This window comes from Lagenorhynchus albirostris, chromosome 9 (assembly GCF_949774975.1).
Source record: "Lagenorhynchus albirostris chromosome 9, mLagAlb1.1, whole genome shotgun sequence".
NCBI classification, from domain to species: Eukaryota; Metazoa; Chordata; class Mammalia; order Artiodactyla; family Delphinidae; genus Lagenorhynchus; species Lagenorhynchus albirostris.
The window spans coordinates 90,501,667-90,525,138 of record NC_083103.1 but is presented as its reverse complement, the minus strand read 5'-3'; the positions used below and the strand labels follow the sequence as shown (position 1 = coordinate 90,525,138).

General features: G+C 52.0%; 1 protein-coding gene across 1 annotated transcript in view; it reads right to left on the bottom strand.

The window, feature by feature from the left end:
- The window catches only part of ZBTB16 (zinc finger and BTB domain containing 16), a 189,417-nt gene extending 168,410 nt beyond the window's left edge, over positions 1-21,007 (bottom strand). Inside the window, exons 1-2 of the mRNA XM_060160423.1 lie at positions 20,735-21,007; positions 16,306-17,663 (exon numbers count right to left, since the gene is read on the bottom strand). Coding sequence (XP_060016406.1) covers positions 16,306-17,573 — 1,268 coding nt within the window. The 5' untranslated portion in view covers positions 17,574-17,663; positions 20,735-21,007. The remainder of the gene's footprint in view (positions 1-16,305; positions 17,664-20,734) is intronic.
- Between the last annotated feature and the right edge of the window lie 2,465 nt (positions 21,008-23,472).

The following is a 23,472-nucleotide window of genomic DNA, read 5'->3' as shown; positions in this document are numbered from 1 at the left end:
CCCACGGCTGTAGTCCCCTCTCCCCAGTCCCCCTCCCTCTCCCAGGCCCTCTGCCCACCGAGAAGAGACGGCAAGGGTCCATCTCTTGTCATTTCATCAAATCTCGGCAGACGCCAGATACGAGACGCAGGAAGAGGGGCTGACGATCACCCGCTAAACAAATTCTGTTTTCAGACTGATTCTTGAAGGCAGAAACAGAGCCGGGGTAGCAGGACATAGGCTGTCAGGATGCAGGTGGACAAAATGATCAGCATGGAGAGCTCGGACCGCGTCGCTCTCCTTCTCAAACGCCTTCCAAGGCTCCCAACTGCCCCAGGATAAAGTCTCCAAACTAACAACAGTTATACTTATTGAGCAACTACCTTGTTCCAGGCACAGTGCAGAATGTGTTAACTGCATTATCTGAAATCCTCAGGCTAGCCCCTGTGATATCCCACATGATAACCCCACCGTAGGGATGAGGAAACCACGGTTCACAGTGTTTCAGGCATGTGGCCAAGATCAGAATTTGCAAGTGGCAGCATGAAAATCTGCCCTCAGGTCCGCCCACGTTCTCATCACCCCTCCACCCTGCCTTGTCCCCTCCCCTGGTCTGGCATTTTTTTGGCACTTCCATCTGACCCCAACCTACCATTCCAGTATGAATCACCCTCATTCCAGCCCAAGGAAGTTATATTACCCAGGATCCTAGCACTTATCACAATTGCAACAATAGGAACGCTAGCTGAATCTCCCTCTCCCCCACCCAGAAAGCCCCACAAGGCCAGAGGCTCTGTTTTTCTCTTACTCCCCACTGAATTCCCAGGGCCTAACCTGATGGCCAGCACGCAGTAAGTGTTCAACAAATTCTTTCAAATTAAAAATGAGGGACTTCCCTGGTGGTCCAGTGGTTAAGAATCCGCCTTCCAATGCAGGGGACACGGGTTCAAGCCCTGGTCCAGGAACTAAGATCCCCCATGCCGTGCAGCAACTAAGCCCGCGTGCCGCAGCTACAGAGCCCACGTGCTCTGGAGCCTACCCACCACAGCGAGAGATCCCACATGCCTCAGCGAAGATCCCGAGTGCCGCAGCTAAGACCCGATGCAGCCAAAAAAATAAAATTGATAGATAAAAAAATATTTTAAAAAATGAATCCCTCCAGGTGGAAGGCCCTTCATCTCTGAATTGCCTTGTGTTTTTTCTGTATATCTAACATAATCTTTCCATTTTCTACTTTCTCTCATAGGTATCAATATACACATATACATTTTAAGTATTAGCTCCTCTCTGCTCAAATTATAAGCTCCTCAAGGGCAAGTCCCAGGTCTTATGAATACTTAAACCCCCAGCAGTGCACTGCCGCTAAAACTAAAGGACTCAATGCACATCAGTCCACTGAGGTTGATGAGTACCCCACGAGGCCAGTCACCATGCCAAAATCCACCCAGCATATCCAAAGATTTGAGACTGCTCTCAAGTCAGACTCTATTCTTATCTCCTCTTTGGTGGAAGCGGGGAGCAGACCTGGGCAGTCACGGGGAGGTCTGTGAAGGAATGTAGGCAGGGAACGAGAGCTACGGTTCTAGTCCTCGCTAATTTGCTGTGTGACCTTGGGCGAATCACAGAGCCTCTCTGGACCTCCACTTATTCCACCCTAAGTGAGCATGTTGAAATAAACAATTTTACGGGCTCTTCCAGCTCTAACAGTTTATGATTCTTGGTCACCTTGAGAACCCACAGCTGCAAAGCAGGTGGAGAGCTCTGAGTGCTTTCCCTCAACAGGTGATGAGAAGAGGGATGAAGTCGGGGGCACACAGAGTCCCCCCCTTGCACTATTCCTCAACCTTCCCAAAATAAACAAACCCCAGCGAGTGAATAAGCCAGTCCATCTCATTACGAAGGATGACAGCCAGGATTTGAATATGGATCGGAAGTAAATAGAAGGGAGAAAGCAGATACCGAAAATGGATTTTCAATAACTAACTTCCCTCTGGTTAGACCTGAATTTTTTCCCACATATGTATTCTTTCACAGATCCAGTTTGGGAGCATTCACATTAGCACGACCTGGCCTTGAATACTGGGCAAAACACATAGTAAGCATTTCGCTTTTATTTATGTCATCAATGGTTTCAATGGAATGACTCATCCTTCCACTTTAACACTCGGCTCTAATATGGTTTACTATAAATAATGCAGAGAGCGAGGAGAGAGCGGGAGAGAGAGCCTAAGCGCCGTGCCCCTGCTCAGCCAGGTCACCAAAGATCCAGACTGGACAATCCCAAGGTGAATCTGAGCTCAACTGACAGCCCAGTGGTGGTTCCCACGGAGAGGAAAGACAAATATTCCTCCCTCCACCCTCCAGGTGTTCCGGACAAGTAAGGCTGTTAGAAAAGGGGACTAATCACGCTGAGGATGTGCCGGGTACCAGGCTAGGATTTTAACACACAAGCTCCTTTCACCTGCCAGAGCCTTCCCAAGAGATAAAGTCAGGATTCACATTCAAGCCCCCAAGCCTCCTGTGCCTACCCCCTTGGAGGGTATGTGTCAGAACTCGATCCATCCTTCCTGACTCCAAGTAACACTGACTCGCGGTGGTCTAGATTTTTTAACACCAGAAGTGCCTCTTGGGAGCCCAAACTCACAGGAGGCCCAACCACAAATGCAGAAACACACCAGCAATGAGAGGAGTCCGCCCCAGGCCCAGGGTTGGGGGGTGGGGTGATCAGTGGCAGTGACTCCTTCTGGGACAGCGGTTGGAAATCACAAGCCCCTTGGCCTTGTTCGCCTCCCACCCAAAGAAGTAAGGCCAACGTGCACCCCCGGGGCTGAGCTGACAAGCCCGCTCTACACACTCTTTCCAAAGATCTACCTTCAGAGTCAGCCCACGGTCACCAATGTCATCGCACACTATAGTCACCAGATTTGTCACGGAATTATTTTGACCATTTCCAAAAGTCAAATCTACCCTCCCAAAGCACAAGGCAAAAAAGAATGTAGCACAGACTTTGGAAAGGATTCTGAAAGATTTCTAAAGTGCCTGGGGCCGTGGCCTCATTGCAGGGTTACGTGATCACTCATTAGATATGAAGGCTTCTTTAGAATGGCAGGAGCCTTCACAAATGGAGACCTTTATATTCACCATGCATTCAACTTACTCTATCATTTCACCTGCTGGCTGCTAGCACGGGGTCAGTACTAGCCTCAGTTTAGCAGTGCCCAAAACAAAAGGTTTCACTGGTTCCTCTCATAGTTGCTCCTGAGCCAAAAGAGCAGGTTCTAAAGCTCAGTAGTGCCCGTTTGCAAAGTACCTTCACTGTGTTACGCACTTTATAATTTTTTTTTTTTTTTGGCCGCACCTCATGGCTTGTGGGATCTTAGTTCCCTGACCAGGAATCGAACCCGGGCCCACAGCAGTGAGAGCGTCCAGTGGCAACCACTGCACCACCAGGGAATTCCCTCTTTATACATATTTTATTCACATAACCACCTAAAAGGTATTAGCCACATATTTTTTTACGGAACAAGGAAACGAGGGCTCAGAAAGGCCAAGTAACCTGTTCAAGGTATCCAGTTAGCAAATTCTGGAGCCTGGGTTTTCATCCAGGTTGCCTCACTCTGAAGCCTGCACTCTTCCATCACCGCACACCGTCCCTGGACACCTCCACCTCCGTAACATCCCAGAGAGCCTCTTCCCTTGCGTGAGGAACTGTCATCCCCACCCCAATTCCCGGGCTGTGTCTCACTATCTTTAGCATCTCCCGGACTCTGTGCTCACTGTTTCAACTTCCCAGTAAGTCTGTCCTGGTAGATACCCCCTGCTCTAAATAGCACCCTCCGTGATCTGCAAACATTACAAGGACATCAAAACAAAGCTATCAGTTGGGTTCCTAGCTTTAGCAGCCAGTCCAAACTCTTTTGTTTGATTCTCAGACAGCTTATTGACTAGGTGATGGGGTCAGAAGTTTTCTTTTCACCTGGCTTCTTCCGGAACCCGGCGCCCTGCTTAAAGAAGCAAATTCAGCGCAGGTGGGAAAAGTCCACCCATCTGAGATTTCAGATTTACATATTTTTTGTAAGCACACATTACTTATCGGCCAACAACCTGTGGGAGTGGGAGAGGATTAAGGCAGAAAACAGCAGGAACTGAAGAGGCAAAGATTGCCTACACCCTTTTCCCTCTTGTATGAACATGGGCATTGACAGCCCGCTCAGCGAAATGTTCGCAGAGGATGCGTGTCCACACGAAGGGGGAGCAAAGTAGGGGAGGGCAGGAAGCTGATAAACTGTGTGATAAATGCAGCTGCTGTGTTTTACAAGATACCTGTTTTCTGCCATCAGGTGCCTTCACACATCTCCATCCCAATCTGAAAGAGGGTCCTGGCTCCCCACCTGGTCTCTCCTTCCTAATACCACCCCTCACCCTGACCCCAACAGTTTATCTTTGCATATTGGAAAAACTGGCATTTATCAAGTAATCTACTCCTCATAGATTGTTAAACAGACCACAGGGGTTATCAGTGGAGCTGATACAGGAAGATAAACAGCAATCTCTTATGCAAATAGCACTAAGAATGTGGGACTGGCCACAGAACAAAATCGGAATTTGGGAGAACTCGGATCTTAACACTTTTCCTCGGTTCCAACCCTGGAAACCCACAGGAACCTGGAGAAGATTCCCTGGGTGGATTTGCCTCTCTCTTTCTGCAGGAAGGGGCAGGTGTGTGTGTTGGTCCAACCTGCTCTGCAAGAGCGGTGGCTTCGTATCTGACTAATAGAACTCTCTATGGCCACAAGCTTCTCCTCCTCGCAACAGCCGTTTCATTTTTCTGGGACTCAGACCCACTGGAATGTGCTTTGTTCAGAAAGGGAGAAAAAGGTATTCTCCAAGGTGGGAATAGGGGTCAGAGGGCAGCAGGGAAAAAAATCCAAGGAAAACCAGGAGTTCTGGGTTCTGAGACACCATCCACATGACCAGGAGATACCAGCTGCCCCTGGGCTCTGCAAATCTGCCTCTGCCCAGCAAGAAGTGGGTCCAGGTGGCATCTTTTCAAATCCTTCTCATTATTTTAAGGGCAAATTCACATCAAACACCAAGAGGTTAGTGGCTACAAGTGACAAAAGAATTGCACTCGGACGGGGCGGACGGAGCAAGCTGCTTCTCACACCAGGCTGCGGGCTGGGGAGGGGGAACATGGGAGAATGACAGAATCCAGGGCTGGCCAGAATGAAAGCCTGAATGGAATAGGCTAATTTACACAGGAAGTAAGCACTTACCAGACCCTTCATCTCAACACACAAAACCCTCCGCCATATCTGGAAGCAATTACATCCAGTTAACATGATCTGCTTGCCACTAAAATTAACTGCAAACAGAAATATTTTTCACTTTTGCAACAGGGGATGCCAAGGTTTGGCCTATCCCCCTCGCCTCGAGCCATTGAATCTCGAGGCTGCTGGGGAATATTTAGCAGCTACTCAGCTCAAAAAACAAAACCCACTCTGTAGCTGTCAGGACACGAAAAGTATAATAGTGGATAATTATGAAGCAGGGAAGGAGGGGGGAGCGGTGGCAATGAAAACCATTGTGCTAGGAATTGAGGAAGGGGCCAGCCCCGGGCCCTCAACGGGTCTGCAGTGCTTGGGAGTCCAGCCCTGGTTTTCCACGCTCAACTTCAAGGAAAGAAAAATGTTTTTAGAGTCCCTCGATTTAGCAGCGGCTTCACATTGTTTTTAGGTACCGTCTTCATCCCTTCTGCCAAGGGGACGGGGGTGGGGTATATAGGGAGGTAGACTCAGAAATGTTAGCGGATCCTTAATTTAGCAGAGTATCGAGGGGACAACTGTCACGATTTCACTTCGGCAGCGAACGGTTCCAATCCGTACTCTGTGAACGCCCTCGAAGCAGCGTTCACCTGCTCGCAGAGGGGCAGGAGCTGCTGTTTATTTGAAAGGATGCAGAGAGGGCTGACGGGTTGAGAAGTACCTCCTGAGGGTGTGTATGTGCCCAGCGATGAGCCAGGGCCCCATTCCCCAAGACTCCAGGTCCAGCTGGAGTCACCACCACGTCTCTCCTTTCCTGCCACTGCTGACCACGTCTCTCCTTTCCTCTTTGCACCCATCCCCGCAGTCGGTAGGAACTTATTCTTATTTCTCCTTGAACTACTGTCAACGATGCCATAAATGACAGAGACAGAGGGACAGCTTTGTTTTGAAGTTTCTGAAGGAGATGTCCTGTCCAACCCCTCCCCGTACAGGCCCGCCCTTTCTTGGCGACACTCAGTGCAGTTCACTCCTTTGTCACCAGGGGCCTTTAAAAAAGGCAGCGGCAGCAACAGCAGCAAAAGTGACGCATCCATTTGCCAGACAACACACAAACGTCTCTTCTCAAAAAGTCAGGCCAAAGTTCCCCTCAAGAATGAGGTCAAACGCTGCTATTTTCCATGAAAAGCACATTTAGAAACATTACTCACGGGCTGAAAAATACAGAAGAAGCAGTCACCTAAGTAAGTCGTCTCTCCGTAAAGATTCTAGGCTGTGATGAGGGGGAAAAATGGTCTTGATGGGTGAAAAGGAAAAAAAGTGCTCTGCCATTCTTCTCCATTTCAAAAACCATTTTATGATGAGAATAAAGGAAACGCACATCCTTTCCAACACTGTGCCCTGAGACCATGCCACGTGCATGGCCCTGGGTGACCCGTGTGCACCGTCCTATGAACAACATCATGGCAGCAAGTATGAAATTGACTTCCTCGCAGTGAGGAAGCAGGTGGGTAGGGATCTGTCGTGGAGCTCCAAACAGTCAGAGGATACATTCAAACCCAGGTTCCGCTGCGGATGCGACGCCTCCCAGCTTCCCACCGTTCTGCAGGCAACAGCCTCCCTCAGAACATCCAGACGCTCCGGGAAGGCAAAAGCAAGCAAAGCGTCCTCCCCTGAATCCCAGAGACGACCCCGGCCGGCATGAGGGGCTCCGTCCTCTGCCCCAGACACCTAGGCACACACCCTCAGCTCTGTCACCACACAGCCGTCCAGGCATGGAAACGGTTAAGTCGCTCTCGCTGAATAAATCAAAAGTTCAAGGCTGCAACATACCACAATGATTCCCTCTTTACATGTGACAAGAACCAGAGAGGGGCCGAAATCCCCAGCATCCTGAGCGGGGTCTCCCCGGCCCGCACAGGTTATGCTGCCAGGGTCAGGGCCGCGGACCTTTAGCGGCAGCATTCATTTCCTGAACAGGACAAGTTCTCCTGACCATAAAGCTAATAGGAACTTCCTCGCATGGCGAGCTCCGGCTGACAGGCCTACTTGTCACTGGCCACGCAGGAGGAGAGCGCTGGTTCCCATTAGTGGGTTATGATGCCAGGTGCTACTAATAAGGTACATCGGCAAGAAACAAGAGCCTGCTAAGTTGTCTCTCCAACTCTGGAAGTAATCAGGCCTGGGCTTCAGGGCTGGGAAGGGGCCTTCTTTAAAGAGGAGGGCGGGGGGAGGAGGGGGCTTTAGCTACGGTAGACCCCCGGCAGCATCTAACCTGCTGAACGGCCTAAATAAATACATTTCAAACAATCCCTCCACTCTTCCCCCAGCTACCATAAAAGACTCCCCCAAATTAACACTCATGATGTTTTTCCCCCGGCGCTCCGGGCCTGATGGATCACCGAAGGCCATTACGGTCGGCCACATCTGCTTCTCACTATGGCGAGGAGAGTTGTACCAGCAGGCCTAATGGCATTAAGATCACAACGCTCAGCTAATCCACTTAGAGACCAATGCCAGGCGAGGGTGGCTTGGGGCGTGGAGTGAGAGGTTCCCTTGTCAGGCCGGGTCACAAGAGGAGCGGGAAGCAAGGGAGGCGGCCTCACATGTGAGTCCCTGCTGTGTGCTTTATGTTACATGGTACCTCATTTAACATGGCTGAATCACATTGAGAGGTAAGGCGCTAACCTCACTTCACTGAAAAGGAGCCTGACGGGTCGGACAGGTGAAGCCATCTGCCCAAATTCACAGTGAGGCGCTAGCATTCAAACCCAAGTCTACCTGAGATGGGTCTTTGTGCCCCTGCACTACACACCTTGCCCCCTACAAAGACAGGGGTGATGGTGTGGGTCTCATTCTTAGCATGCCTGGTGTGTATGTCCTTACTTATCACCTGGGGGGTCTAGATGGCCCTGAAGAGGGGAGACCTCGAAACACCACTTCCAACAGGCACACAACCCCTCCGCCCATCAAAATTTCTGACTGCATCTTCTAATAATTTTGCCAGTAAGGTCCCACTGTTTCAGGAAGTTCTTTCTCTTACCTAACCTGGCTTCTTCTTACTGCAAAGCTAAACACAATCTCTTCCTGCTCAAGAAAATCAGGTCTTGAGGACAAGATCCGAAAGTGAGCTAGGAATATGGAATTAAGCAGGTTACTGCGAGTTCTTAGCCGAAGTTTCCATGCTGACGATGAAGTACCGGATCCCCTCTTTGCAGCTGCAGAGATAAGCCTCATGTAGTCAAAACCCAACCAGAGTTTTTCCAGACTGAGCCAGCATAATAAGGACACGGGGGCTTTTAAGGGGAAACAGTAGAAAGGGGAATTTCTGATTATGCTGGCATGAAATTAACGGCATGGAATTTTTATTTTTGTAAATGGGTTTTTTTTCCTCTCCCTTTTTCTGTTTTTGGAGTCAGCATAAAAGCCGTCTATCACTGGAAGCTGGTCTCTCTGTATGTCTGTTAGAGATGATGGACCCATGTGGTCCCAGCCCCCAAAGACACAAACCCTTCGAGGTAAGCTGCATTCTCCCTCCCTCCTTTCAAGCCACCGGAGGAAGCCAAGCGATGAGCCTCCTGGTCAGCAGCTGCAAGGAACATGAGTTGGTCCTTCCTGTGTCCCTCCTTCCCTTTGACTCCATCAGGGGCTGAAAATCCAAGCAGGACATTATGGAATGAACATGAAGCCAGAAGACCTGGGCACAAACCCCGGTGCCACCCTTCACCGACTTACCAGGGACCAGTCCATTAACCTCTCGGGCTTCCCTCTGCCCATCAGGGAATGGGAAACGAATATCCACCCTGCAGGGCAGCTGGAGGGTTTGAGAAGATTCTGACTATGAATGCACTTAGCACAGAACCTGACACGTGTCAAGCACTCAAAGCGACGTTTGCTGAATCCTCCCTTAGAAGCATCCTGCACTGTGGGGTGGGAAAGGACAGGGGCTCTGGAACACGCCACATCCACAAGCTCAGACTTCTCTGGGTGAGAAGGTGTTTGTACTCTCCTCCGTCTCTGCCCCGACCACAGTGATTTGCTGGCCTGACCACGTGCACAGGCAATAGGACACTGCATCAGTGAGCCGCCTCGGCATTTGGAACTGATGACCGACCGTGGAGTGCTGCCTAGCTAAATTTAAATGAGGGCTGGAATGACTCATCAGGCTTCAGGTCAATGGGACGAAGAGTACCCTGGCCACCGTGCTACGAAAGATCAGCTTTTGGGGAAAAATGCAGGTGCTCACTGTGAATCAGCTCCAAACACACGGACCCAGAGGCAGCGGTTCTTAGGTGCTGGATAAACTGACACCTCTGGGGGAAAGCAGGACCTGAACCAACACGAACACAAATTTTACCCTGCACTGCCAGCTTCACACCAACAGTGGCAGCAAAAATACAATAGCAAACATTTACTTTCTGCCATCCTTCCTTGCACGTGACAAATATTTACTGATTAATTCCTGTAACAACCCAGTGAGTAGGTACTGTTATTATTCCCATTTTATAGACGAGCAAACAGGCACAGAGAGGTTAAGTCGTGTAACCATAGTCACACTGCTGGTAAGTGGTGAAATCGGGATTCTGACCCAGATAGTCTAATTTGCTCAAAATGCCCATTTACTATGGGAAAAACAGGGGGTTGGAGGTCGGGGAGAGGGGATGCCATGATTAATTTTCCTTTCTAACAAAATAACTACCAACCGAGTCAGGCTTTTCACCTAAAACCACCAAAACAGAACTTGACTAAGAACACCCTTACTTAACGTGGAAAATTCCAGAACCCTCCAATGGGCAAATTGAGGCACGCCTGTATTCATTTAGCAAGACTTTTATGTCTCACACGTGGGCTTTCAGTTGGACTTGTTTTAAAGTCATTAATTTTTAAAAATTAAAATAACGGGAAATGTTTTCCCCTTGAATTAGCAAGAAATCGGAGTTGTGAATGGAGTTTTGATTTTAACAGTTTAGGATAATCACTATTTTAAAGATTCACAAATAGTTTTCCTAGAACAAGCAGGAGGGAAAAGTATTGCTGAACTAAAGCTTTCTTCCCCTTTCCTTCCAGCAATTAGCAGCTCTAACCAATAGTGACAGCAAATTAAAATGGGACTTCTCACCGAGATGAAAGAGCAGGCAACTTTCTTCCATTAGAAAGAAAATAAAAGAGCTCATCTTCAAAATTTCCAAGAGTTCAGTCTAGATCCCAGATGACTCAGTAACCCTAAGCAGGTTAAAGTATTAAAAAACGAAGTCAGAGCAGACAAAATGAAATCAAATAGGACCCCCTATTTCAGCTGGCTGACTGCCAAACCAGAGCAAAATCCAACTGACCGAAAGGGCTTCATGAAGATATAAGTGAGTGCAGAAGGGGCAAAAGGAGAACTTTTTTAAGAGTTCAACAATCCAGAAATAGCTCATCCAAGTGCCTCGTTTTACAAATGAAGAAGTTAAAGCTCACGATGAAAAAGAGATGGACAAGAGTGACAAGAGCTGAAAAACAAAAACTACAGAGCTGAGCGTAGAGGCCCCGCCTCCAAAATGGCAGGACACACCACCACAAAGCCATCTTCCTCTCTTCACAACCAGTGACCTCTCCAACAGAACAGATGTCCAGAAGCCCACGAGCTTATCAACTTAAGTCATTCATCACGCCCCAAAAGGATACTTCCTGGAAATAGAAATGGTTTCAGAAAGGATTTGGGCAAATCTGTGAATGACAGAGCAGCCATAAATAGCTATTAAGAGAAGCTGGGCTTCAACTGACCTTTAGGATTGACGTCAAGGAACAGAGCTGTAGCCTCCAACGGTGGTATCTTAGGGATGGTGTTGGCACCCAAAGACTAGGTCAGATGGATCTGACCCAGAAGAGCAATGCCCATGTGCTTATATGGCCTGGCGTGGAGCACCCAAGACTGTGAATTAGAAGGCGAGCCGAGCTCCTGGCTCTAGCCATTTATAGCTATGTGACCTTGGGCATGTCATTCACTCAAAGCTCATTTTCCTCCTCCGAAAGTTGGGGCTGATAACGGTTGACAATCCCTTACCCAAAACCCTTGGGTGCTTCAGAAATCCGAACTGTTCCGATTTTAGAAAGGAACTATGTGGGCTATAATGTTCACCAGCCCCAGAGGAGTCTAGGGAAGCACTCTGTAATCAAACACATTAATATTTTTGCAGCAAAACATATGAATATTCAAAATAGGCAGGATAAATATAGCCTCACATCAGTTCAGATCAGGTTTTGCTACTAAATGAGTTTGCTGCAAACTTACACAAAGCCTTTTAGCTTTCAGAGCTTTTCAGACTATATCAACACAGATATGGAATGAGGGACCTGCACCCCCTGAGCGGAGGCTGTGAGGTTAAGAGAGATAAAGTCATTAAAGCTGCTTTGCAAAGGAGAAAGTAGAACAACCAATAAGAGGCATTATTAATATTCCTGCTGTTGCCATCATTATCCCACTGCATACTCTCATCCAAATAGAATCTCGTTTGACCTCAGAGGTGCCTAAAGTTGGCAGAACGAAGAGAGAGGACCAAGAGTGCAGGGCAGCTTCTCCACTCCCCAAGTGGCCAAGCCAAGGTCAACGGCTATTGATCCTCTACATGGTCAACCACTGAACACCGAGCAGCCGGCCACCTGAGAGAGGCCAAGGCAAAGGGCCAGGCAGAACCCTGACATCTCAGCGATGAGGCTCCTGCACCCTAGGGCTGGCCCTGGGAAGCCTCGGAGAAGGGCTGCACGCCTGAGTGGGGGGCAGGCTGAGCCCACCCATGTGGTTCCCGAGCATCCCTGCAAGAACCAGGAAAGAGTTCCCACTGTGTGTGTGCAGGATACACACTGTAGCTATCCAAGGGCTTGCTGTCTGTAGAAGACCCAGAGGCTCCTGGGAAGGCAGGTCCCACTCTGATTCTGCAGCACTAAATTCAGAAACATATTAAGACCAAGCTATATGAGCCTGGGGAGACAGGACCACGAGGGCTGTGTTGACACTTAAGTCAACCACAGTTCCCCGTAATCTTATCACAGGTATATAACTCTAAGAAGGAGAAGGTGCACCTGGCCTGGTAGAGCTGGTCCCTAGATCAGATCCAGACAAGGCTACATGCGGAACAGGCTCAGCCTTTCGGGGAGAGAGAGACAGAACAGAGACTGAGTCTAGGGAAGGAGAGTCCAATCTTCCTGATGTGACCCTTCCCTCCCTCAGACATTACCCTCTGTAACACGGGCCGGCCTGGAAGGTTTTAGGGTCCAGCACTTACTCCTGCATCTGCCTGGATAGATCTGCTCCTCTAGCAGGTCTTCTGATTGTTCTGACTGCCTTCTGGGTCCTTTAGGCAGGTAAGCCCTGTGTGATTGACCCAGATAGCATCTCTGTGGGCTTTCCATCAATCCACAGCTACATCTGACATTGTTTTTACATCTCACCATGCACTGCAGGGACCACAACTTTATAAAGTTTCATTCAAACTGTCTGTTGGGCCAGCAGGCTCCCCTCTCACCAGCTTGGGACCAAGTCGTGAGGAAAGCTACTGATGGTCTGTTGTAGAATCAAACCCTCCTTCCTGCATCCCTTCCTAACACTCTCCTCTTCCTTCCTCTCCATGCCCTTCTGCCCGCCCCCCACCAACAAGAAAGACAACAATAACTAGCAAGTACCTAACCTTTACCTACCAGCCTACTGGCTTAACAACAAAATAAAATAAATCCTGTAGCCTGTTATTTCATCATGTTCATCACTGTCACATTCACAGCCAATTCCACAGCCTCCTGACATCAGATCTCCCACTCTGATTGCTCTGCCTTGCCTTTTTGTGTGTGCTACGCTGGGACTTGTGATGTGGGGGAAGGAACAGAGAGCAGTAGGAAATAGGGAAGTCTCTGCTTGTCTCTCAGACCTTAATCCTGGAGGTCTGAGAGACAGGGAGAGAGGAAAAGTCTCCCCCCAAAAAGCACACCTGATCAGGAGCCAGGGGCTGCCGGTCAGAGGGAAGGTGGAGTGTACACGGGAACATTCTCTCCACCCTTGACTTCCTGAGACCTCACAGCTCTCCATCCAGGGCACAGCCCCAGCCTCCAGCTTCTTGGGCTGCAGCAGCCTACTTTCCACCCTCAGTCAAAAGCACAGTCTCCGTGTCAGCAGCCCACAGCGTGAGGCCAAGGACGCCAGGACTGGCGGCTTGCCATCACAAGCTCCCAAGGACGGGGATATCCTCGGCACTGCCCCGCAGCCAACTCAACCCGTCGATGGCAGTGCTGTGGACACTACACACTAGAACACAGAGCCAGGTGGGGCGATGCAGAGACGAGACCCAGGCGACATGAAAGTCTCAGGGTCCCTTCCTCGCCCTCCTGGTTACTAAGCGCCAGTCACAGCTCCAGGGATTTCTGGATGCTACTTCGTTAATCCAGCATCCCACCCTACAGACCACCTGCATTTTAAAGAGAGTGAAACAAGGCTCAAGACAGCTCCATAACGTTGCCAAGCTCTCACTGCTCTATACGGCTAGTTCTGCCACCCATGCTCTGACGGGGTAGACCACAGCCAGCCCTCCACCTCTCCCCAGAGGAACAAGGGTCCCACAGAATGAGAACTTGGAACCCCTGGGAGAGTAATAGCTTTTGCAGCCCTCTCAGGTAAAAAGAAGCAAACAAGACCCAACAAGAAGCCAGAAAAAAACCCTGCTTTCCAGGGAACAGGGGCTGGGAGCAATGGGTGAAGGTAGTCAAAAGGTACAAATTTCCAGTTATAAAACGAATAAGCCCTGGGGATATAACACACAACATGATGACTACAGTTAACAATACTGTATTCCATATATGAAAGTTGCTAAGAGAGCAGATCTTAAAAAAGTGCTCAAGGAAAAAATTCCTATGTACGGTGATGGATTTTAACTAAGTCGACTTATCACAGTGATCATTTCATAAAATATACAAATATCAAATCATTACATTGTATACCTGAAGCTGTTACATGTCAATTATACCTCAATTTAAAAAATTACTTTCCTGGGACTTCCCTGGTGGTCCAGTGGCTAAGACTCCACGCTCCCAATGCAGGGGGCCTGGGTTCAGTCCCTGGTCAGGGAACTAGATCCCACATGCCGCAACTAAGAGTTCACATGCTGCAACTAAAGATCCCGCATGCCGCAACTAAGACCCAGCACAGCCAAATAAATAAATAAATATATATATATATATATATATTTTTTAAATTACTTTCCACTATACCCCATTTCTCATAGCACATAACTGAAATAATTCACATCCGGAGAAGATGATCATCTATCTGGTCAAGTTTGGGGAGAGGGTTTCCTCTTTAGGAAAGTTTGAGCAAAAACAAACACAACCTCGGTCTATTTCTGAGCAGTACAAACATCACGAAGACACACCTTAGTGGCGGTTACTTTTCGCACCCTGCCGGAAAAGGATCGGCTATGTTTAGCTCAGCAGCACTTTCCACAAGGTAGGTCTCAGAGCCCCCCATTAAGCGGTGTTGGAGCAGGTTCCAGCTCAGCTTGGGGTAATCAGATGACCGCCAAAAGCCTCCACCTCCATGCCCCCACCCCCTCTCCCTCACACCCGCTCCTGAATAGTCAACAGAAGAATGGGGGGAGGGTAGAAGAGGGCAAAAGTGAAGAATCCACCCAAGATCAGGAAAACAGCAGGCAAGAGGGTGTGCAGGGAAATGTTATCACAGACGGCAAGAGAAACTGGACTTCTTGACACCATTCACCCGACCCAGGAAACCAGGGTAATGTGATGGGCATATCCTTACGACAGATGCAGATGAACACCGAAGTCACTACAGGTTCCCTGTGTGTTTACTCAACTTCTGATAAGCGATTTTCAAAACCCTCTGTTCTGTAGATACGATCCTCTTCAGGACTGATGGCTCCAAGAGGCAGCCAAGTGCAAGAGGGTTAAGACCTGAATCTGATTCCAGCTCTGCCTCAGTATCTATATGACCCTGGGAAAAGGTCTTAGTATCTTCCTATGTAAAAGAACGTCATCCACCTGGAAAAACTGCCGTAAGAAAAACGTGACTCCATGAAAAGCACCTGAACCAGGCATGTCATAAAAGCTATTTCACAGAGAAAGAAACAGAAGCCAGAGGGAAGCCAATGCTAGCCCAAAGTGGTATTTAATTCAGTGTGAGTAGGGAGGGGTTAAGAATAAGGCCGCATGCTGCAAAACCAATGTGTCTCCTACCCATCCTTCCCCCTTGAATTTAAATCAACTCCCTCGAAATGTGTTTACAGGGACAAAGAATGAGAAGGGAGAGGAAGCAACGTTCCTGGTGATGAATGTTCACCAGGAATGACGTTTGGAACCTGCAGCTGCTCTTGTGATCTAAGCAGCCTCCAGCCCCTCCCGTCCTCCAGAGCTGCAGACAGGCTACCTTGGCAGGAACCACCACATGGGAACTCAGGTACCTGAAACCTGGCTACGTGGCCAGATCCAGGCCATGGGCCCTTCTTCCTTACCCCACTTCTCCCTCCCTCCACTTGATGAGTCACTCCAGGAAAAGGAGAACAGACCCAACATCAGGAAAAGAAAAATGGGAGCCCAAATGCCAAAAAGAGAGGAAAAAGCCTAGTGAGAAACTGAGCACAGGAAATGCCCTGGCAGCCCAGTGGCTAGGACTCTGCACTTTCACTGCTGAGGGCGTGGGGTTCAGTCCCTGGGCGGGGAAGTAAGATCCTGCAAGCTGCTTATGGTTTCCTTTGCTGTGCAAAAGCTTTTAAGTTTCATTAGGTCCCGTTTGTTTATTTGTGTTTTTATTGCCATTTCTCTAGGCTGCACAGCGTGCCCAAAAAAATAAATCAATAAAATAAAATCATATTTTTTTAAAAAAGAAACTGGGTGCGTAAGTCCCCCAGCGTTTAGGAAAGACCGAGGCCCCCTCACCACACCTGAAAAGTGTCCCCCCACAGGTGGTTTTTCACAAAGAGCAAAGACAACAGAGGAGCCAGGCCCCAGGCCTCGGGAATGGCTGCGTCTGAAGGCAGGGTCAAGGCCAGAAATTCAGGGTCAGGGTGATGGGTACGGAGGGGCCTACCTGTGCTGCTCCACGGCCTCGTTGTCAGGAAGCTCCACCCCGCAGACGCTGCACTGTTCCCCGACAGTGCGGCTCTCTGCCTTCATGCCCACCGCCAGCTCCCCCAGCTTGCTGAACAGCTCCCTCTGGATGAAGCCCTGGGGCAGCAGACCCCCGTAGGTGCTGAAGTCCATGGAGACGGCCAGGGTGGGCTGCACATGGAGGCCCGAGGTCACCGAAGACGGCACGCTCAAAACGGCATCGGCCTTGTGGTTGGGCAGCACGGAATAGATGCCCAGGTGTTTCTCAGCAGGGGGCGCGGGGGGCTCCGGTCGGCCTGGGGGACCCTGGCCAACCTCGGTTAGAGGCGGCAGCTGCTCGGCGCTCTCCTCACGTCCATAGTGCAGCTCTCTAGCGCTGGTGATGACGCTGCTCCGAGTTGGGGTCCCGGGTCCCTCCTTGCCCCTTTCCTCAACCTTGTCCCCCATCCCGGCTGAGATGCTAGACTCGGCTGCCCCAGGGCTGTCCTGGCCGGGCACCTCATCCACCTGCATCATCTCCGGCTTCACCTCGGCCACCGCAGGGTGCCGCCCAACCCCAGCCAGAGTCGGTTCCTCAGGCCTGGCAGGCAGCTGAAGAGCCCCCTGCAGGAGAGACTGTCCTATGGTCATCAAACTGTCCACTGCCGCCTTGGTGGGACTCATGGCGGAAAGGCCAAATGAGGTGGAGACGGAAGGGCTCTGGTCCACCATGGGCCCAGGGAGGCTCTGAGCAGCTACGCTGGCATACCCACTCTCCTCGCTGGAATGCTTCGAGATGAAGATGTTCTTGAGATACCGAGCCTTGCGGTCCTCTTCCTCCTCGGCCCCGCCGTCCGCCATGGTTGCCTCCGTGTCATTGTCGTCTGAGGCCTGGATGGTCTCCAGGATCTTCAGGCACTGCTCCTCCAGGTACTCGATCTCCAGGATCTCAGCTGCGTACAGCAGGTCATCCAGGTCCTCCGCCTTGGCTTGCAGCGTGGCCGTGTACGCATACTCCAGAATCTGCTGGAAGGTCTTTGGAGAGAGGAAGTCCAGAGTATAGTGCTGGCTATTGCGGTGGAAGAGGATCTCGAACATCTTGCTGGTGCAGGCCAGCACGGTCCGGTGGGCGTGGAACTCCTGGCTGTCCACCATGATGACCACATCGCACAGCGTCCCGGCCAGCCGCATCTGGTTGGCCTTGCAAAGGAGCCCCGTGGGGTGGCTGGGGTTCTGCAGCTGGATCATGCCCATCTTTGTCAGATCCATGGTGCTCCCCGAGGCTTAGGCATGAGGCTCTCTTTCCTTCCTGGCTCTGCGTGGCAGGGCAGGGTGGGTTTCCTGGGCCAGTGGAGAGGGCTAAAGGGGAAGAGGGGGAAAGAGGCAAAAGAGATGCAAGAACAAAAGGAAGGTTAGTTAGTGTCCCTAAAAGTAAGAATTCAAACACTAGCACCTCCCCCAAACCCGCAGCAAGACAGTCTTGGAGATTTTAATGGAGCGGAAGTGGCTTCCTGGAAATCTACATGTCTGCCTTTACAGGCCCAGGGATGATGAGAGTAAAGAGAAGGTTCCGCTAGAGCACATGCTCAACTCACTGCTCTATGACATCTGTTAGATGAAGTAAAATGAAAATTACAATAGAGTCTTGTGAGTCTTGGGCTTTCTTTAAGTCTGAGGGTGGGGGGCTCCCATGCAAAGCCAACACTGATTATGAGAAGTTGCCCAGCACTTAATTTAAAAGAATAAGGATTTAACCCCTTCCTCTAGTCAGTGTAAGCACTCAGTTTCACTCTCAACACCCTGTGCAGCAAACCTCATCTTGAAAACAAAGTTTTTCTAAATCCTGCCTCACCGTGGTAGCCCCAGGAGCAAAACCCAGCCTAGCTGGGGCTAGCAGCCTGGAGTCGCAGCCCACAGAAATCTAAGGGCAAGGTTCTCCTCCTCCAGCCCACCTCCTCACCCTCAGCCAATGCCTTCCTGGACCTCTGTCCTTCCACTCTTCTCAGAGCTGCAAAGGACTGATGAACCCATGCCCTGACCGCCTCCTTAGGCACTAAGAGAAAGACACACACGTGGCCCATGTACTAGCTTGGCTCACTTCTGCCCACTGCCCATGGGTACCTCAGAGTGACTGTGTGTGTAATCCAAAATCTCGACTGCGTGTGCATGCACCAGCCAGAGAGGGAGAGAGAGTTAACACATGTGCACACTTATATAATATGGCACACTTATCCCCTGCCCACAAGTGCCCAGTAGTCAGGAGGATCTGTAATATGTAGGCTAGGTCACGAAGGACCTATAGAGAGGTCCTAGGAAACATGCACCCCTAAAGCCAGCAGTGCACATGCTGGGAACGTGAACTCCAAGTGTACCCCACAGGCTCCCAGGAGTGGGCAAGTCCTGTAACCCGGAGCAGTAAGTGATACTGTTAATGGCTGGGAGGCGCGAGAAGTGATACTGGCACCAGCACCTATGATGGGAGTTACATTGAATATGAAGGGAAAACAGGGCTGGAGACAAAGGACTCTCCCAAAGCGCTGTTTGGGATCGGTAACAGGGCTCTGAGACTCACAAACCTGTCTAAAGAGTGTCAGAAAGACCTCACAGGCCCAGGTCCCTCCCAGCCTCTGCCTAGCTGTGGCCAGTATTGCAGTGAAATGAACTGGGAACAACGCAGAGCAAGGGCTCTTGCTCGCTCTTGGAACACTGCTGGCCTCCGCCCCCAAAAGGAACCCTATTGGCTCCAGAGCCGCAAATGTTACTCGGAAAGGGTTAACAGGACGACTAATCAAGACACTTTTGCTCCCACCCTGGGGTGGGAACTGAGGCCATGGGGTGGGGGTGGGGCAGGGGGTGGGAGCGGTGACCATTCACCCGCGCCTTGCCACCATGCGCTTCCCCGCAGACTTCGTGGTTTCAGAGAACTAGGAGGGAGCAATCGGAAGAATGTAAGCTGGGCTACCCGAATATCTCCCCAAAAACAAGCTCCGTGGGTCCTGAGGGAAATCAGGGCGCCCTGGTCAGCCGTCCCCGCCACCCGCGGCTCGGCGCCCGTGATCCGGCTGGCGCTGGCTGCAGCGCCCAGCCCCGCGGCGCGGGAGAAAGCCGGCGCTAACCCGCTCGAGCTCCGGGGATCGATCGCGCTCTCACACTGCCCCCCACTCCGCGCCCCGCTCCCAGCCGTCCCCACGGAGGCTTGGAGACGACTTCAGCAAACTTGGGGAAGCAACTTTTCCGGGGAAGCCAGACGGCAAAGAGAAAGGGAGCCGGGCTAAGGAAGAGGGAAAGCGAAAGAGACCCGGACGAAAGGCAAGAGTCCGGGCGGGCCGGACGCCTGGGCGAGAGCAGCGAGAAGGCGGACCCGCCTCGCGGAGAAGTGGAAGCACAAAAGCCCGACAGCGAGTTGTGGGAGGAAAAGCGAGAAGGGATCTGCGGGCCATCCCTCTCCGACCCTGGGCCATGACCCCAGAGAGCGACGGGCAAGGTCCCCGGCCTCAAGCTGGTGGCGCCAGCAGCCGGCGCGCCCGGCCCAGGCACGTTGCTAGCGTCCCGGGGAGTAGGCGAGCGAGTCGGTGCCGAGCGCGTCTGTGCGTCCCAGTGGGTCCGCGGGCCGGCGAGATAGTGCGGATTTCGAGCGCGTGTTTCCAGGGGCTGTGCGAGCGAGCTGCCGGCGCGCCGGGGTGGGAAAGGCATCCCGAACGCATCAGGTGCAGAGCCGAGCACCCACCGAGCGCGGCCGGGAGCGCACAGCGAGCTCCGGCGCCACGGCCGGTCCAGCCGAGAGCCGAGGAGGGCCCGGAGCGCTGGAGACACTCCAGCGCTCCGCCACGGAGCCCCTCCCTCCAAAACCGGGGGGATTAAGTCCAATCAAGAAAAAAGAGCCCACCAGGTTTTTCAAAGAGAAACAAAACCCAAGTGACTCCCAGTCCTGCTCCCCTGACACCCAGATCTACTCCTCGGATCCTCCGATTCTAGCTTCCCAGTCGGTGGGCGAATAAACACACAAATAAACCACAGCCCTATCTCGCGCCCGCACACCGGTCGGCATACATATGAGCACCCACCGGCTGCCGGCTCCTCCACCGGCCCCTGGTGGTACAAAGCCTCCTGATTCCCAACCCTCTGCTTGCGCCCTCAGCCCCCGCAGACCGCTCTGCCTCCCACCTCTCACCCCGACCGTGCCCTGCAGCGGAAGGGCTGGGGAGGCAGCTGCGCCCAAGCTGACAGCCAGGGCTCCCCCTTCTAGCCGACCCCCAACCGCCGCTGGCGACGGCTGCGGCAGCAGGAGGGGAACAAGCCGAATAAAATAAGGCACAAGCCCAGCGGCCGAGTGGCCGAAGCGAGCGCGCCTCCCAGACCTCTCCAGCCCCGGGGCGCCCCGGCGCGCTGCTATCGCTGGGCGGTGCGCCCCTCCCTGGCCCCCCACTCACCACTGCCGAGCCGGGCGCTGTGGGGTGGGTGTGCGTGCCTCTTGGGGGGTGTGCCTGTGTCGGGAGGGGTGTTGCTGGGGAACTGTTGCTCTCGGTATCACGGCGGCAGCGGCGGCATCGCCCGGCAGTTCGCAGTACCCGCTCTCATCGCCCTCAACTCCTCTGTGCTGTGAGGTTAGCAAATCACCACCGGCTGCGGCGCCTCCGCCGCGTCCCACGTCAACGCCGAGCCCCCTCCCCTGCGAGGCCCAGGCGCCTCTCCATCTTTAGTGCTGGCGGCCGAGCCCGGCTCCCTGCCCACAGCTGCCCCCCTTCCCTCCTCCCTCCTCACCCCTCCCGCGCTGTCCCCGGGCTCAGCCCGCCCACCCCCCGCACTGGCCGAGCCGGCGCGCGCTCCCCGCCCCACCCCTCCCCTCCCCTCCCCTCCCCTCCCCTCCCCTCCCCTTCCCTCCGCTTCCCTTCCCTCCCCTTCCCTCCCCTCTCTTCCCCGCGCGTCGCGCTCCAGGCTTCGCCTGACATCTAGCTGCTGTTGGGGCGCTGGCGGCCGCCGCTCACCGGCCAAGCCGAGAGGAAAGAAGGAGCTCGTGGAGAGGAGTGCCAAGGACTCGGAACCCTTAGTGGGGTTAGTGGAGGTGAGGGGCGAGGAGCAGCCCTCACATGCAACCCCATGTTTTTAGTTTCCACTGGAAACGGGTTTTCTTTTCCCCTGCTGCGCCAGACGCGGAGTTCGGTCTCCGGCCCCGAAGTTTGCCCCATTCAGTGCGTGTCATCTCTCCTTTAACATTTTCTCCGGGCTCCGGGCGGCATCCCCTGTACCCCGACATCGGTTTTAGACGGTCGCTTTCCCGGGCCCCAAGCCCAGGCCTTTTGTGCCTCCCGGCCTTCTGAGCATCCAGAGTTCGCGGGCCCCGGGTGAACCGGGTACCAGCGGGTGGGCGGGGATCTGTGGTCGAGGGGAGACTCCCCATTTTAGCTGTCACGATCCCTGGAGGCCAAGGTCGAGTCCCGAGGGAAACTTTTCTCCCTCTCAGTCGTGAGCATTTCCTGAGCTTCGCCCCACCCCCCACCCCCACCCGGAACCTGGCTGGAAACAGTTCCCGAGAACTGCGGTCAGTCCGTTCAGGGCAAAGTCTTCAGGGGGCGAGTGAAAGCTTGAAAAAGCTTCAGGCCCCCAAAAGTGGCTCCTCTCAGCCAGCTGCTCCACTTAAGAGGGTGGAGTTGAGGTCAGTAAGCCCAGGGTAGAGCGAGCAGAAGCAATGTGCCCTCCCGCGGGCTGCGGAGAGTCCCCCTTCTCTGCCCTTTCCCTGGAGCTTGGCAAAGGTAGGAGACAAGAGGTGGGAAACGCTCTTCTGGGCACAAACCTTGACTGCCAGCTAATGGCAGTCAAGGTTTGGTGGAAAGCGCCCTCCCTGGGTCTCCGGACAGTCAGCCCTGGAGGTCGTACAGTCTTAGCAAGCCGGGTGGGTCTTAAGGCACTGAGTCCTGAGTCCCCTCTGTCAGTCCCTGACACGCGGAGTGGTTCAGAAGTTTCGCGCAAGACTCACGTATGATCGCATCCCGCTGCGCACCTCTGGCACTGACCCAGACCAAGAGTCAGGCCCCAAGAACTGAAGGGTCATGGAAGGTGGCAGAAGCCAACTAGAGGCAAAAATCCACTTCCAGCCTCACAAGGCCAGTTGGCTGGAGTTCACATCAGAACTGATAGTTCACAAGAGCTGCTAATGGGGTAGTCCCAAAGACAGGCGATTCCATCCCAGCAAACATCGCCCCTGTCTCCTGCTCGCAGGGAAAGTGCTCAGACCTGCAGGAGTCATGGGAGAGAGGAAGACCTGTGAGAAGCCACTTGAAAGTGAAGGAAGGGAGTTAGTTATCCTCTGATAGAAGAGAATACAGCAACGTCTAACAGGAGCCTGGGAACACCCAGTCCCTGGGTATTAGATTAACAATAAAGAGCAATCTATGAAAGGACTATTTTTCTAGCTAAGGTCTGCAGTCTGTAAGAGGAAAGGAATTTAAAGAAAGTTAAGAAAGAACTGGTCTGGTACTTGAGCGGTTAAGACTCTGCACTTCCAATGCAGGAGATGCAGGTTCGATCCCCGGTCAGGGAACTAAGATCCCACGGGCAGTGCGGCACAGCCAAATGCAAAAAATAATAATAATAAATAAAAAAGAAGAAAGAACTGATCTGATAAACAGCAAGGACTTACTGTGTAGCAGAGGGGACTATAGTCAATATCTTGTAATAACCCATAATGGGAAAAGTCTAAATATACGTATATGTATAACTGAGTCACTTCGCTGTACACCTGAAACTAGTACAATATTGCAAATCAACTCTACTTCCATTTTAAAAAAAGAAAGAAAGAACTGGTCTGCAAGGAGAGCAAGAGGAGAGAGGTATAAGGAGAGAAGACAGTCCTAGAGCCTCACCAGGGAAATGGAAAGAAGAAAGAATCATTAAACTGTTACGCTTCTGCCTATAGATGGTACCTGCTAAAGGTTGCTGCCTCGCTGTCCACATCCACCTACTACCGGCCCCTCCTGAGTGCAGTAGCAGAAGCACACAACTAACCCCTGATCTAATCTCCTAGTAATCCTCAAATCAGAGAAAGGGAGACTCTCTGGAAACAATGGGAAAGAAAGAACCATCCCTCCCTGGCCCTGGACCGCCCCCCTCCACCTCCATGCCACATTCACGCTATGTGAAGATCTCCCTTGCTTCATAAACTCAGCCCATT